Source organism: Mustela nivalis (genome assembly GCF_964662115.1).
Source record: "Mustela nivalis genome assembly, chromosome: 13".
In the NCBI taxonomy this organism is placed as follows: Eukaryota; Metazoa; Chordata; class Mammalia; order Carnivora; family Mustelidae; genus Mustela; species Mustela nivalis.
Window position 1 is genome coordinate 20576949 of NC_139032.1, and position 15369 is coordinate 20592317.

The 15369-nt window shown below is 36.6% G+C and overlaps 1 protein-coding gene across 2 annotated transcripts in view; it reads left to right on the forward strand.

Moving 5' to 3' along the window:
• The window catches only part of LOC309845973 (uncharacterized protein), a 231324-nt gene extending 228394 nt beyond the window's left edge, over positions 1 to 2930 (forward strand). Inside the window, exon 20 of one of the 2 annotated variants that reach the window (XR_014301638.1) lies at positions 2492 to 2882. Coding sequence is in view for 1 of the 2 variants with exons in the window: in XM_082694503.1 (XP_082550629.1) it covers positions 2492 to 2508 (17 nt within the window). In the remaining variant the exon portion in view is untranslated. Of the gene's footprint in view, positions 1 to 2491 lie in introns of both variants that reach the window. The other variant, XM_082694503.1, reaches the window with a different exon arrangement.
• Positions 2931 to 15369: the final 12439 nt, after the last annotated feature.

Here is a 15369-nt window from a genome sequence, read left to right on the forward strand (position 1 = left end):
GGGACCAAAATGTCTCAGGTTGGGTGACATTATTTCCTAGGAGAGAAGTGTCAGTAAAATTTGTGAACTTGCTCTTATACTCAGACTTGCCAAAAACCGTTTCTCTGTTTTCTGTCCCAGCCAACTATAGTCAAGAACATTTTGTCTTTAGCCTTCGACCTTGAGAGTTAACCTGGAAAAACTGAACCAAGGCAGTAACACTTTCCTAAGTTATAGAATCTAAAAAAGCGATATAAATTATTTTAAAGCTAATTGTAAAACTCACCAGGTTAGAGAGCCCAGAAATAGACTCAAATACAAATGGGGTCTATTAAAGTCAGGAAAAGGGTGATCCTTGAAATCAGTAGTAAAAAAATGAATTCTTCATAAATCATTGTTGGAACTGGACCGAGACTCCTCAGAAGAATGGAAAGGTAGATCAATGCCTCACTCTTTGCAACATGAAACTTTCCAGCTAGGTAGAAAATGCAAAGGTAAAAGCTAAAAGCAGAATATACTAGAAAAAAATGTGGGAGACTATTAAGAGACTTGTAAGGATAGGCCTTTATGACATTACATAATACATAAAATCTAAAAACCTGTAAGGAAAGAATTGCCAATTAAATAAGAGAAATGCACATAATGTGCCTGACATCTATTAGGAACTCTGTTATAGTAGATAAACAGGTCTAGAGTCTAGATTCAATCATCCTGAAAAGTGAAGAGGCCACAGGCATAGAATCCATTACATTTAAATACCACTTAAAAATGAAAGTTGAGTTGTTATAGTAGGCTATAACGTCCATGTGTTTATTTGTGCATTTATTTGCAGATAATGTGCAGAGTTTGTATATATGTGTACACATACTTGTGTATGATATTTCAATCACTCTCATCTACCTTCAGCTTTTAAGGTGGTCAGGTTTACTCACTAATTCAATATATATTTTTTGGAAGGTTTTTGTGTTTGAGACACTGTTTTAGGTCCTGGACTCCATAGCACTAAACAACAACCCCAGCTCTCATGGTCCTTTTATTCTGGTAATAAGAAGTCACTTTTACTAAGAGATGCTGTAACTTCATGACAGAGGTAGGTCTTCCTTCCTCTAGTTTCCCTCTCTGATATTCTTGGAACTAACTAAATACAGTACATATATATATGTATGTATATATGTACATATATATATGAATTGTTCCTTCATTTTTATTTCCCTCTTGCATAGTTCCCACTGATGCCTGCTGCCCACCATTGTCCCTGCCCCCATGCCCTGTCTACAAGAAAGAATATCTGTGTCAGGATTGCCTTCTGATACTTTCAAAGAGCAGAACTTTGAGATAAATTTTATTTTGTATTCCACCAAAAGATCTAAGACAAGAATATGGATACAGGGAGTTTATTTGAGAGCTGATCTCAGAAAGCATGATAAAGAAAGCGCTGAAGTAAAACAGGCAAGGGAGGCAAGTCACTAACAGGTCCCCTGAAGGGCTGCTGTATGATATAATGAATGTGCATGAGTATATATTATAGTTACACTGTGGTGACTGGGCAACAGGGGTGCACTTGCCTTGAGGACCCTCTGGAACTGGGTGAAATGTACCTCAGAGTTAGCCAGCTGAGGGCAAGGAAACATGCTGCAGGACAAAGACCTCTAGGAGGAAGATGCAGGAAACCATTTGCATCTTCTGCAGGGATCCATCCATGTCAACAGAAGACATTTGAGTTGGGCTGCAGGGTCATCCTCAGAGCAGAGCAGCAACAGAGCCGCATTGCCCTCTGACCATGCTGAAGAGCAGTGACATCCTCTTTCTAATCCTGTGTGTCTCACATTATCTTTTGAGTACAAAGCAATGTAGCTTGGTCCTTGTGCCTCAGATGAAAACAAAGCTCTCTCTCTCGGATGCAGAAAGGAATCCCCTGGACTGGATGGACATAGGGACTGGCACCATTCCTTTTGCCCATCACAGTTTCTTTTCAGCCCACTAAAGTGGAAACCAAATCATTTCCAGCCAAAAAAAGGGGGGTGGGGAGTGGACCTTATTGAATTATATTTCCTCTGCTTCCGCTGTTGTTGGATGACTATATCTAGGTGACATGCTTGCATACAAACTTAGGATAGAAATTGTACCCCAATGCATGTGCAAATGTGTGTATATGTGTGTACACCCCACATGTGGAAGGCAAAAACTTATATATAAGGTGAATAAAACCCTATTCTATCTTATCATTAAAAACTGAGAAAGAACACCAAACTGTAATCCTTAACAGATGCCATTTCTCCAAAAGTTAATGCACTGTAAATGATTTCTTTCTTGGGAGAATTTTTTGTACCGAGTAAAGCTTAAAAATGAGAACTTTAGTTGTTGGCTGCTACATAATGGTTTGACTTAAGGCCCCCATTTAATTTATGATTTTCATTGAAATTTTTGAATTTCTGCTTTTTGAAGGAGGCAGCATGAATAGCTTTCTGGAATTTTTAATATAATTTTTCTTGAACACCTCTGTATACTCTAGCTCTCAATTCAGAGTGAAGAACAATCTCAGAAAAAGAAACCTGTTGGCTGGAAGACCACACTTTCCAATTGCTCACCAAGCCATCCAAGAATACCGAAGATCTGGAGTACTCAAGACTTCCTTGCAGGCAGATCCCAGGCATACAAAAGGGGAAAAGAAAGCCACAGTGCTAATGGTTAGCATGATGTCTCCTGGGACAGGAGGAAGGAGGAGTTTGTAGGTCAGTGGGATTCTAGTCTGTGCATTTGGCCTCTGGGCCCTCGGGCATTCCTTTGGTCTCAAACAGGGAATGCATTTCTTGTTCTCTGAGAAAAGCAACCCCAAAAGGAGAAGCTGAAAAAACTCCACAAAAAAAGCAATATGCAATCATTCAATATTATTGGAACATCTCATTTGTCTGTCTTTCTTTTGAAAGCAATTAACCCAATAGACATTCAGAATTTCCATCTGAGGTAGAGCGTGTTGTTAAAAATGACATCTCTGTGACCCTGAATTTGGAATGTGTTTCAGAAGCAAAGATGCCAAGTGATTGTCATTCCCAGAGAGAGAAATTTGCAGCAAAAAAGTGACTGAGAGGGCTTCAAAATTAGACCAGTGTGAAAGCTTTGGAGGTGAATCAAGGGAGTTTAGTTTTGTTTTGGAGAATGAAAGCCATTATTCAAACCAAAAATAAAATAGTTCTGTTCACTAACAGTAATAATATACTCTCAGAGTATACAGTATAGTCAGATATGAAGTAGAGTTTATACGTTGGGTAGTGGATTCACTTAAAGACTGTGAATTCTTACAGTTCATGTTAATTTCCATGATAGCATTACATCTTTCTTGGGTTTTAATTATAATTAAATTATAATTATAATTTATAATATTTATATAAAATTATTATTTATAATATTACAAATTATAATTCAGTTTTCAATTATAAATTATATTTTGGATTTTATTGCTCATTCTAATTGTTTATGTTATTGGCGATCTCATGCTGCAGATTCCTGGATGTTCCCCCTGTCCCACCTTTAACCACTCTTCCTCTGCCTCATCATCCTGCAGATGAGTTCTTTATATAAATTCCTTGAACAAACCAGTTTTCCCATTTTTCTTGCGGTGTTTTTCTAACTAGAATAAACTTTCCTCTGCATCAGATAGTTTTTCATATTTTGTCGCAGCTCAAATATCACCTTCTCAAGGTTTTTCTCATCAACCAGTAGCATATCCCATCTAACTGATATTTTAGCACCCCGTTTGTTGTACTCATCAACATTGCACTTATACACATCTAGGCATTCATTTTTATATGTACTTTTTTATTGTCAGTCTCCTCAAGTACATTGCTTGCTTTTGGGGAGTGGGATCCATGCTTAACTCATTTTGCACTAAAGAGTCCCACTCAGTGTCTGCTGTATACTCAACTGTTTAAAAAAAAAAAAAAATCAGTGGCTAAACTCATTTAAGCTGTCCTCTAACTTGTGTTCTCTGAGCCCTATTGCACACAGTTCTGGGCTATAATCACAGGGTCTTCAGTCTCATTTAGCACTGACACCCAACCCTGCCTATACTGGTCATCAGTCCAGATCCTGCTAATAGAAGAAATAAGAAAACAGGTGGCAGAAAGAAACTTTGCTTTCTGAAATTTCCTGGGTCATGATACCGTCAAGATATAAGAGCACAGTGCAGACAGAAGAGTCACAAAGGAAAAATTTAGGTCTCAATGGTAGTGATCCAGAGAACTAGTTCCTTGGCTGAATTTGAAATCTTGTCATGTTGTGTCATTTCCATGCTCCCTATTTGTCTGTTGGATCCTTCTCATGAGTTTTATCTTACCCACAGGCTTATTGAACTCTAGACTTGTTACTCATCCTTAACTTTTAAAGATGAATATTTCTGGGTATTCTGACCTCAATTGCCACATTGCCTTGATGAGTACTTTGTGTTTCTTTTTTTTTTTTTAATTCTGCCTCCTTTGATGTTGTTTATGAATATTTTTTCTTTTGATCCTGACACAATTTGATTATCTTTCAATTTTTTATGCATCACATTAAGAATGTTATATACAATGTACTTTTAAGTACGTAAAAAGTAAGGATGATTGAAAATTCCTTCCCATTTTAAGGAGTGTATAGTATTTTGGAATAAATATTTTAATGAAAGAAAGGTAAATATAGATTGAGTAATGGGATAATGGATAGACAGAAAAATAGATAAGCCTATACAAAGATAACCCAATAAATAGATACACTGATGTATATAGTATATAGGCACATGAAGGAAGGAAGGAAGGAAGGAAGGGAGGAAGGAAGAGAGGGTGCTTCGGTGACTCATTCAGTTAGGCATCTGGCTTCGGTTCGGGTCATGATCTCAGGGTCCTTGGATAGAGTCCCACACTGGGCTCCTTGCTCAGTGGGGAGGCTGCTTCTCCCTCTGCCTGTGCTCTCCTCTGCTTGTGCTCTCTCTCTCTCTCTCTCTCTGAAAAATAAATAAAATCTTAAAAAAAAAAAAAAGAAAGAAAAAGAAAAGCAGGTCTTCAGCAGAGAGGACAACTTTTAGTCTACTGAATTTGAAGCTGGTTATTTGGCTCAGCCGTAATAGTTCATCAGCAAAAGGAGAGTTTACACTTACAGGTGCAGAGATGCAAAAACGAGGTAGAGGACAGAATCATAGAGAACAAAGACATTTTACAGAGGACCCAGCAAAGCAAATATTAACAAAAGGAATCAACAAGAATTTAAAAGATGTAGTAAGGCCAAGAGAGGTGGGAAACCAAGATTAGATGTTCGAACTTGTTAATTCAAAGGTCACCTATGTTTTCGAGGAAGCCATTTTGGTAGAATGATGGTGGTTGAAATAGAGAAGAGAGAGGTAGTTGCAAGAGATGATGATGACAGCTGGAGGCAAAGGCTATTGAATACTTTCTCAACATACGTCACAAGAGCTTAGAAGTAAACAGGATGAACAAGGTTCGGTAAGAATGTTAGTAGGATCTTTGTTGCTGTCCTGGCCTATGTGCACATAAAGCTAGGAAAATGATCTGGACCTATATTCTTAAAAGCAGCTAGCATTCCAGGGATTGAGTCAATAAATAGGTGGGTTAGTTGACATTAATACTGGCCCAGTTCTAATTGAATTTATTGATAGAATTAGATTAGAGGGCATTGCAACCATCTCAGAGAGATTTCCTTAAGAGAGATTTCTGAGCAAAGAATATGGTTCACATAATAACTCTGCTACTTCATAGCACACTTTTTTTTTTTCTTTTTTTGGAAAAGCTTGCTAGGTCTCATGTTCTTTGTCTATAAAATAGGGGAAATAGTACCATCCTGTAGTACTGAAGTAAGGATTAGATGTATTAATACATCCTGAAAGCATTTTGTAAATGTCAGACTATTATAACAATTACTACTAATAAAATACTGGTGAGAAAATAGGACTAGACATGGAATTTTCTTTTGAGAAGTAATTTTTGAACTCCAAATATTTCCCAGTTGCATTTATTCAGTATTTGTAGACCACTCAAATCATGCTAGGTGCAATGTAGGACACAGAGGTCAACCTAGCTTCTCCCCAGTGGATTTACAATCTGCCATGATGCTAGCCAAGTTTTGTAATTTTATGCTCAATTAACATCTGGTTAGAACTTGTTCAGTTAACAAAGTGCTTGCCTCTGAAGATAAATCTTGGACTCTTTTGCTACAGCTTGGAATCTTTCTGATTTGGGATGCTTTCTGAACATAAAGACATTCTTTTCCATCCTACTTTGCATCATCCAACTGGGTTCCTACTGTGAAGTGTCATTATGATGGCAGCTCACACTGAGAGAAACACCAGTCCCACTAACTGAATGGGGTGATTGAAGCAAACAGTCATTTTTGATCACTGCTTTTAAAATGTGCCTTTTAAAAAAATCTATGAGTGTATTTTCATGTAATTAATATTTATTTAGCCGCAATGATTTTTTTAAAAATGAAATTCATCTTTAAAGATTGTTTGCTTGCAAGTGCCCTAAAAAAAACTTGGGAAAAAAATTGCCCTCATCTACTTAGAATATGCCTTCTCAGAACTACCAACACACAGTTCATTTTAGTGAAAATTAGAAAAGTAAGACAGGCAAATATTATTCAGCATTCTGTAATTCAAAAACAACTGACTAAATACCTTTTAATTAGGTTATGATGACATCCAGGAAATCACATGTCTACTGTTTTTTAAAATAATACACAGATGGAATTGGCATAAGAACTGGTGATGCTTTGTTTCAGTGACTGCACATACAGTCTCCTTGATCTTGAAGAATAGAGGTAGAGATTTGACAATCAGATGGAAAGAGCTGGGAGGATTTTTAAGGTCCAACAAATTCTCTTTGATCATAATAATGTCCAGAATTATTTTTTTCAAAAACTTGGACTAAGGGAGGAAATTGGTTAATGAAATGTGAAGTATATCAGACAATATAGGTCTGATTGGTAATTCTGTTAACCTTGCATTCTAAAAGAGGCGATGCTGCTAATTTAAGGAGACATTCCTTTTTCGAACTATTCTTTTTTCTTTATTAGCATTGACAACATTTGTTCTTCCTGGTTCTTTTTGTTCATGGAAATATCATGGGATTCATTACGGAGGCATGTTCTGCCTTTGGTATTCGCTGTTATGGCTGATCTCTTCACAATAATATGATTCAGTTTAACCTATGATGATAGTCTCTTCTTTTTTGATATTACTTTAGGGATTTCTTCCATGAAATGATCTTCTTATCATAATGGATGTTTTGTTCTTTTTGATGCCCCATAACCTCTGCATCTTTTATTTATCATGTTTTTGATTATGCCTCAAAAACTAGAAAAATGTCAAGAAATGGGCAAGTGTATTACAGGTTTTGGATATATCCCCCCTTCCATTCCTCTTACAATGCTTTGTAACTCAGTAGCATTTTCACTGCTAAAGGATGCAGCCTTTTAAACAGCATTAATAAAAATAATCACAAAACACCTGTACTTACGACATCAAACTTATGGTTTTCATATTCCCCTATTTTCTGCTTTTGGCTAAGTTGTCTCAGGTTAGTCCTATTAAGAGGCAAGTATTGCCAATCAAATTGTGTTATTTGCTCCCAAATATGTATATTTTTCCATGTATCTATTGCCTATCTCCATATGGAGTGCAATAAGATGGAGCGAGAGAGGATGGTAAAAATAGGATTTGGTGTTATCATGACCAGATGGGAAGGGGCAGGGACCTGGTCTACTATGCAAGTACACTTGTCTTCACTTTGTCACTGTGTTCAGCACTTAAATGTGGCAAAGCAAAGACAGGGTCATCTCGATTCACTGTTAATTAAATGTTTTGGCTGGAAACCATTTCTCCATATGGTAGAATACACCAGCTCGAAGTCAGTGCTTCAAATTTGGCCACATAAAACAGCTGCCCACAAACATATGTAGTGACTCACAAGCAGTCTCAAAGAATTCAGTTAAACGCAGGAGATTTTTGGCTTTTCTGAAGCATGAAGATAACCTCAAATACGCATCTGCCCAAACTATAGCAGATGTAAAAAACTCAGAAGAAAAATGGAAAAATGAAAACATATCCAGTATAGGTCATGGAATATATTTGGTTCAAATTCAGAAATATGCAAGTGATGTCAAGGCAGTACATTTGGTAGCCCTGGATTATAAATATATATCTCACAAGCCAGATTTTTTTTTTTTCTTTTAAGTTTGAGTTTGAAGTGCTGTAGTCAAATCCATGGGTGGAGACAGTCATTTTCAAGAGATATCACTTGGGGATGTAAAAAAAAAAAAAAAAAAAATTAAAAGTTCCAGAAAGTTAGAGAATGATGCATGAATCACAGATCACATTGATTCTCCCCAACTTCTTTTGGGTGGAGAAGTAAAGGCTCATCCATTGTAATGACTCATTAGAACATCCAAGTATTGATGAAAGACAATTACTTCGCAGCTGTTTAAAGTTTATCTGCATGTGGTAGTGCTGGGTGCTTAGCCTCTGCTTCTGCCCTCTCACCAAGTAATCCAGCTCAGCAAGGTCATCTGACCTGCTCTCTTCATGTATATATACTTAAAAACCGAAAAGCTTTACTAACAGACAACATGGGCCTTAAAAGACCCCTCGTATTTACACAGTCAGAGTCCACCCCAACAGTGGCTCAGCTGAGCTTTCCTTTATCTTCCCATATGGAATGGACCATCTTAGACTAATCCCTGGCATTTTTAGGGTGATGCTTTATTGGGATTGTCTAGTATGCACATCTTGTTCTTTCTCTTTGCTTCTTTGTATTTTCTACAGTTGCTTTTGAACTCTTAGATTTCATATTCACAATTTAAGAATCTATTACTTGTCTAATGGCCTGCCTATGCTCATTTCAATCTTGTTATAAAGGGTAGTGTGTGCTTAACCAACAGGACAACTTTTCCCTTTGATGATAAAGTTGAACAGTGAAAGAGTTATCTTCCTTTTAAAACTGTCTAGCAGCCGTTACTTAAAATATGTCAGACTGGGCACATTTTCAGAAATGGGGAGTAATTTTTCGGCTGAAGCCTCCATTCATGATCTTTTTCAAAAACAAGCAAAATAGTAAACCCTTGACAACATCCTTATGAAAGCCACTAAAATATAAGAACAATAAGTCTATTCTAATCCTGTTGAAGGAAGTTTAGGCTAAAATTACCAAGGGATGATGATGTTTTTAAGAATACATGTGTTATAAAACAACCAGCTTTAGGATGATTTGGCCTGGCAACCTACAGTCAGTTAAGCAGCTTGGGCTTTACCTTTTGGACATTTAAGTATCCCCACTTGTAAAAGAGAAGTCACAGCTATTACCATATAATTAGCTTTACCCCATAAACATTCTTCATTTCAAAGAATTTTAGTAAAACAGAGAACACAGGCTATCTCTATAGCTTATTTAAACCTTTTTCTATAAGCTTTTATTATGTTGCAAAAAAAAAAAAGGAAAAAATAATAGTACTGTGTAACTAACGTTTTACCAGTTACCTTGTCCTATCATCTTATTATTGAAATATTTAATTCAGTCTATGGCCATACCACCCTGAACGCGCCCAATCTCGTCTGAAATATTTATTTATTTATTTAAGAAATGTTCTTACATCGTCATTCTTTTTTTTTTTTTAAAGAATTGCTTTTTTTTTTAATTAAAGATTTTATTTATTTATTTGTCAGAGACAGAGAGAGAGAGCAAGTGAGCACAGGCAGACAGAGAGGCAGGCAGAGGCAGAGGGAGAAGCAGGCTCCCTGCCGAGCAAGGAGCCCGATGCAGGACTCGATCCCAGGACCCTGGGATCGTGACCTGAGCCAAAGGCAGCTGCTTAACCAACTGAGCCACGCAGGCGTCCCTCTCGTCTGAAATATTTAATTCAGAAGTATTTCTCTGTCAAGGATTGATTGTAATAGTTTTAAATAGAGGTTAAGGATTAAAGTGGTTACACTGATCTACTAGCATGGTTATCAATAAAACATGTTAGCTATTAATTTTATCAGAGAATTGACAAATATGGAATTCATGTAAATCAAATATATATTCAGGAACTGATTTGCAGTTTAACTTAAATATGATTGAATAACATTGGCAGCGTTAACAGGCTTGGGCAGAAATACGTTTTTAGAGCTACCCTAAAACATAAGAATCTAATTTCTGATATGTTTCTAATTTATTATTTAAATTGAATTTTCCACCCTTGAGCTAATTCATTTATAGCTTATTTTGGAACATTTTGCTCAGCACAACCTTCTAAAAAGGAATGTTTACCATGCTTTTCTTTTTTTTTTTTTTTTCCTCTGCCAGAGATGAATATTTAAAAAGTTAGAATATGAAATGTTGTATAATTTGATGGGAATGTTGAGCCAAACTCAAAAATGGAATATAACAGATATATAGATTTCTCATCTATATAATTTTAACAAATAAACACTTTGTTTTATTGTTCATTTACAGCAAATTGTAGTAGATCATTGTATCATCATTCATATGGAAGATATACCCAAATAACTCAGTTGATTGAGATCAAGCCTGTTTATCTACTCTTAAATTTGAACAAATATATTTTACTCAAATTTCTGTTTTAGTATGTTTTCTTCTTAACACGGATATGTTGTTTTTGAAAGTTGCCAGGTTGATAGCTCAGTTGAATGAAAGCCTCTATTAATCCATAGATGAACTATGCTGTGGGGTGCAACAAAGTATAATTACCAAATTTCTGTACTCAGGGAGGTATGTTTGCTTCTCAGCACATGGGATGTTGGCAAATCCACTTATAGCCACTGGGGGTTACATAGCTGTAAAGAGAAAACTGACTCATTACAGTATTGTACACAACAGTTGCTCTATTAGCTCCCCAGGTCAGGAGCAAAGGGCAGGACATTGGAAACGGGAGCCCTAGGCTGGTGAGCACCTTTTAAATGACAGCTAAATTTCTCATGCCGCTGTTTTGGGCTCCTTGAAAATTTTCATCTAGAGGTAAAATGTAAACACTGCCATCAACAACACTTTACAGATGGTCAACCTACTTTAGGAGAGTAAAAGTTTTCCAGCAAAATTGCTAAAACTAAGAATGAATCCCCTCCTCAAACTGCAATTGCTATTTATTTTGTAATGTTTGAGCAACAAGAAACATCTTATTCATTGTATACAAAACATTCTAATTGAATTATTCATGAGGTAAGCACCGTAATATGTAGTAGAATCAAATATCTACTAAGGACATTGGAAGACCCTCTGAACTATAGAAATAGGTCCCCATTCCAAAATTTCACTTGCAAATAACTCAGCCCTCATGTATTAAGGGCCTAGTATGGACAATGCACTGTGCTTTGTGACATAATCTCCAAGAACTCAGGGAGTAATGGATTAATTTAAATAAACAAAAAACCAAATTAGATTGCAGAGCAAGATAATTCAATGAGTCGTACAATGCATCTATATATTTATCTATGGGATTATCCTGCATATGTCTGTTTGTAATTGCATAGAATGAAAAATTCCCCATGGGGGATTTTGAAACAGACTGAAGTTACATTTGTGATCTGCCTTAAAAGAGCTGAATTTCAACAGTCATTTCTTTATGGTGGGTAAACATACATTTTGAGAGAGTCATTCTCTACCATTCATTAAGCTATTGGTGATTTTTGTTTCTATGCCTGAAATGGGTCTGTATGGCTGACTGTTTCAACAGAACATGGAGTGGTAAACTGCCAGAGTATCTGGTGTGATGACAATACATAAGATCACCTTTATCAGACCTCCCTGAGTTGTGCATTGAAGATTTGCACATTGCTCTGTATATTAAATTTAACTGAAAAGATGAAAAATGTAAATATTGAACTCTAGTTAATGACATGCATGAAGTATTTAGGAGGTGGTATGCCAATGTCTGAAACTTACTTCGAAATACATACAAAAATAAGGTGGAAGTCTGAGGGATAGATGTATGATGAAGCAAGTATACTGAAATGTAAATTGTGAAATCTAGGTGATGGGTATTCTCTGCGAATTTTTTCAGGTTTTCTTTTTGTTTGATAATTTTCATAATAAAATATTGCTAAAGAGATAGCTTTTTAAATATTTTGTATACTCTTTCTCAATAGCTTGGTTTCACTAGGATCTAGGAATAATGTTTTTTTTTTTTTTAAAGAACTCCATTGAGGGGCGCCTGGGTGGCTCGGTGGGTTAAGGCCTCTGACTTCAGCTCAGGTCATAATCCGGGTTCCTGGGATCGAGCCCCACATCGGGCTCTCTGCTTAGCAGGGAGCCTGCTTCCCCTTCTCTCTCTGCCTACTTGTGATCTCTGTCTGTCAAATAAATAAAATCTTTAAAGAAAAAAAAAATAATAAAGAACTCCATTGAATCGTATGTAAAATTAGGTATTGGAACCACAGTCCTGAGAATACATTTCAACTATAAAAATTTTTAATCATTTTTAATCTTTTTTTTTTTAAGATTTTATTTATTTATTTGACAGAGAGAGAGATCACAAGTAGGCAGAGAGGCAGTCAGAGAGAGAGGGAAGCAGGCTCCCTGCTGAGCAGAGAACCCAATGCGGGGCTAGATCCCAGGACTCTGGGATCATGACCTGAGCTGAAGGCAGAGGCTTTAACCCACTGAGCCACCCAGGTTCCCCTTAATCATTTTTAATCTTAATGCCAAGTTTTAGTATTGCATAATTTTAATGTCTCATTCTTGTGGGTAGTATTTCCCCATAACCCAGAATATAAATACTGTAACAGAATAAACCTTCATAATTCTTTCTTCTTGCAGTCAATGAAATCTATGCATGATATTTATATCTTCATACATTAGTAAGCTTTCCTAAGTAACTACTTTCACTACATGAAGTACTTTCTAAATATATCCCTAAGAAGTTTTATAAAATATAAAAGAAAAGGTATACATTTTCTTTTTGATCTGCATTAGAAGCTACACAAAATGTTATTGAAGAGGTTGTCATTATAAAGGGTGCCTGCGTGGCTCAGTCGGTTAAGTGTAGGACTCAATTGATTGTAGGAATCAATTGATCTTGGGGTCTTGAGATGGAGCTCTGCTTCGGCCTCCTTGGTCAGGGGGAATTCTGCTTGACATTCTCCTCTCCCTCGTCACTCCCTCCGCTCGTGCTCTCTTCAAGAATAAATAAATCAATCTATAGAAAAAAGAAGAAAGTAATTTTAAAAGTCAGTTTGCTAGACAAAGCTTGTGTTTCCCAGCAGGAAATGTTGGTAAGGCTCAGTCTTTTTTTTTTTTTTCAAATTTAATAAGTTCTTTTGGATCAATTTGGATCAAAATGTGGCTTCCTCTAAGTCAAGACTCTCAACTTTAGGTCCAACTTCCAATAGAAATAATCAAATATCAGTATAGGAGAATCAACTTATTGATTAGGCTAACCCTAATAGCTAAACCTGGAGCAAAGGGGAACAGGGAGACCTTTGGTGAGGTGGGGCTGTTGATGCAAAGAAGGTTGGTTGGGCTCCAGATGAGCCTTTCTTGCCTCAGTGCTGGTGGCAGCATTGCCTAGAAAGGACACTGGTGCTCCCTTACCCTGGGATATTCTGAAGAAGGCAGAGTCACATACGTAGAGCTGCACAACTGCTGGGGGTGCTCTCCTCTAAAGAACATTCAGGGAATGATTTCGCGATGAAACTAGGGATTTTGAAGTACATGTAAAAGTTCACTGTATTGTCCAAGGATGCAGATATTTATCATTGAAAAAATTATTATCATAACTCAGGTTTATAGGTTATGTTACTTTTCAATTTGAACCCCACGTTGGAGGGTTTTTATGAAGGCTTCATGACATAGGCATGGTGGATTAAACCACTGGCCAGTGGTGATGGATTCAACCTTCAGCCTCTCTCTCTGTGGAGGTCAGGGTGTGGGACCACAAGTTCCAGCCTAATCACATCGTTGATTTTCCTGGCAATCAGCCTCAATCCTCAGGTGGGGCCCACAAGTAGCCTCATTAGCATAACAAAAGATGCTTTTTGTAGCTCTTAGCGCTTAAGAAATTTCAAGTGTTTTAGGAGCTCTGTGCCAGAAATTCATATTTCTTTTTTCTTTTTTTTTTTTTTAATATTATTTATTTATTTATTCCTCAGAGAGAGAGAGAAAGAGAGCGTGAGCACATGCAGTCAGAATGGCAGGAAGAGACAGAGAGAGAAGCAGGCTCCCTGTCGAGGAAGGAGCCCAATGTGGGACTCGATCCCAGGAGGCTGGGATCATGACCTGAGCTGAAAGCAGCCGCTTAACCAACTGAGCCACCCAGGCGTCCCAGAAATTCATATTTCTTACTATAAATCACAATATCACAGTATCTTTTCAAGAAGTGCTTTAACCACACCCATATGGATGATGATGAGCTTGCTTTTAAAGCCCGGGCCATTTAGTATACATTTCTGTTTCTATATGCATGGATTTTTGTAGTTTTGCTTTTGTTATCAATTTCTAATTTCATAGCATTATAAAAAAGAACACTGTAGGATGTTGACTTTTTGGAATTTATTTTGATGCTTTTTCTGAGAATTATTCTATGAATGACTTCTGCGAATGTAACACGGATGCTAGAAAATGACGTGTATTTTCTCTGAAGTACAAAGTCATTCTCTCTGGGATTGAGTATGTGGGTAAGTGTATATGAAATATCATTATAAAGCTTTTCTGTTTGTTCTTTATAATGGCTTTGTTGCCTTTCTGCTTTCATGTACATTCTGTCAATGTCAAATTTTGCTCTTGTTTTATTTGAGATTATTATGTCCCATATATCTTTTTCTATCATTTCCATCTTTCTTTGATTTAAATTTGTCTCTTGTCTACAACCTGTTTCTGAATTTTGGGTTTTTATCTAATGGGAGAACTTTCTTTATTTAAGTTAAATTCTCATTACTTCTATATTAGAGCTTGTTTCTGCTATCTTATATCATACTTGTTTAACCTAAGTTTTTACTTCTCCTCATTTTGTGTTTGCCAGCACTAACTGCCCTTTGCTGATCTGACAGCTATGTTCCATTTCTGTTCAACTAGTAGTTACTCCTTTCATAACCAGACTCACCTTGTTGACTTTTTCCCTCTCAGTTTCTAAAGTTCTTACAAAGTATGCCTTGCTTTCAAACTGAGAATACCTTGGCCTATTTTCATTTCCCTCCAGTCTTTTGCTCTCATTGGAGTTTTAGTTCTGAATTTTTGTGGATATACTAATGTATCTTATTTTTAGCTATTGTTGATTTATGGAATCATATATCTACTGAGATGTTTTTTCCACCTGACTTCTGTACGTAACCTCCAAGATTCATGTCAACTGTTTTGGGTTTTGTTCTTCCAAAAGTATTTGAAAGTGGAGAATTGCTCTTTATTTCAATTTTGGTTT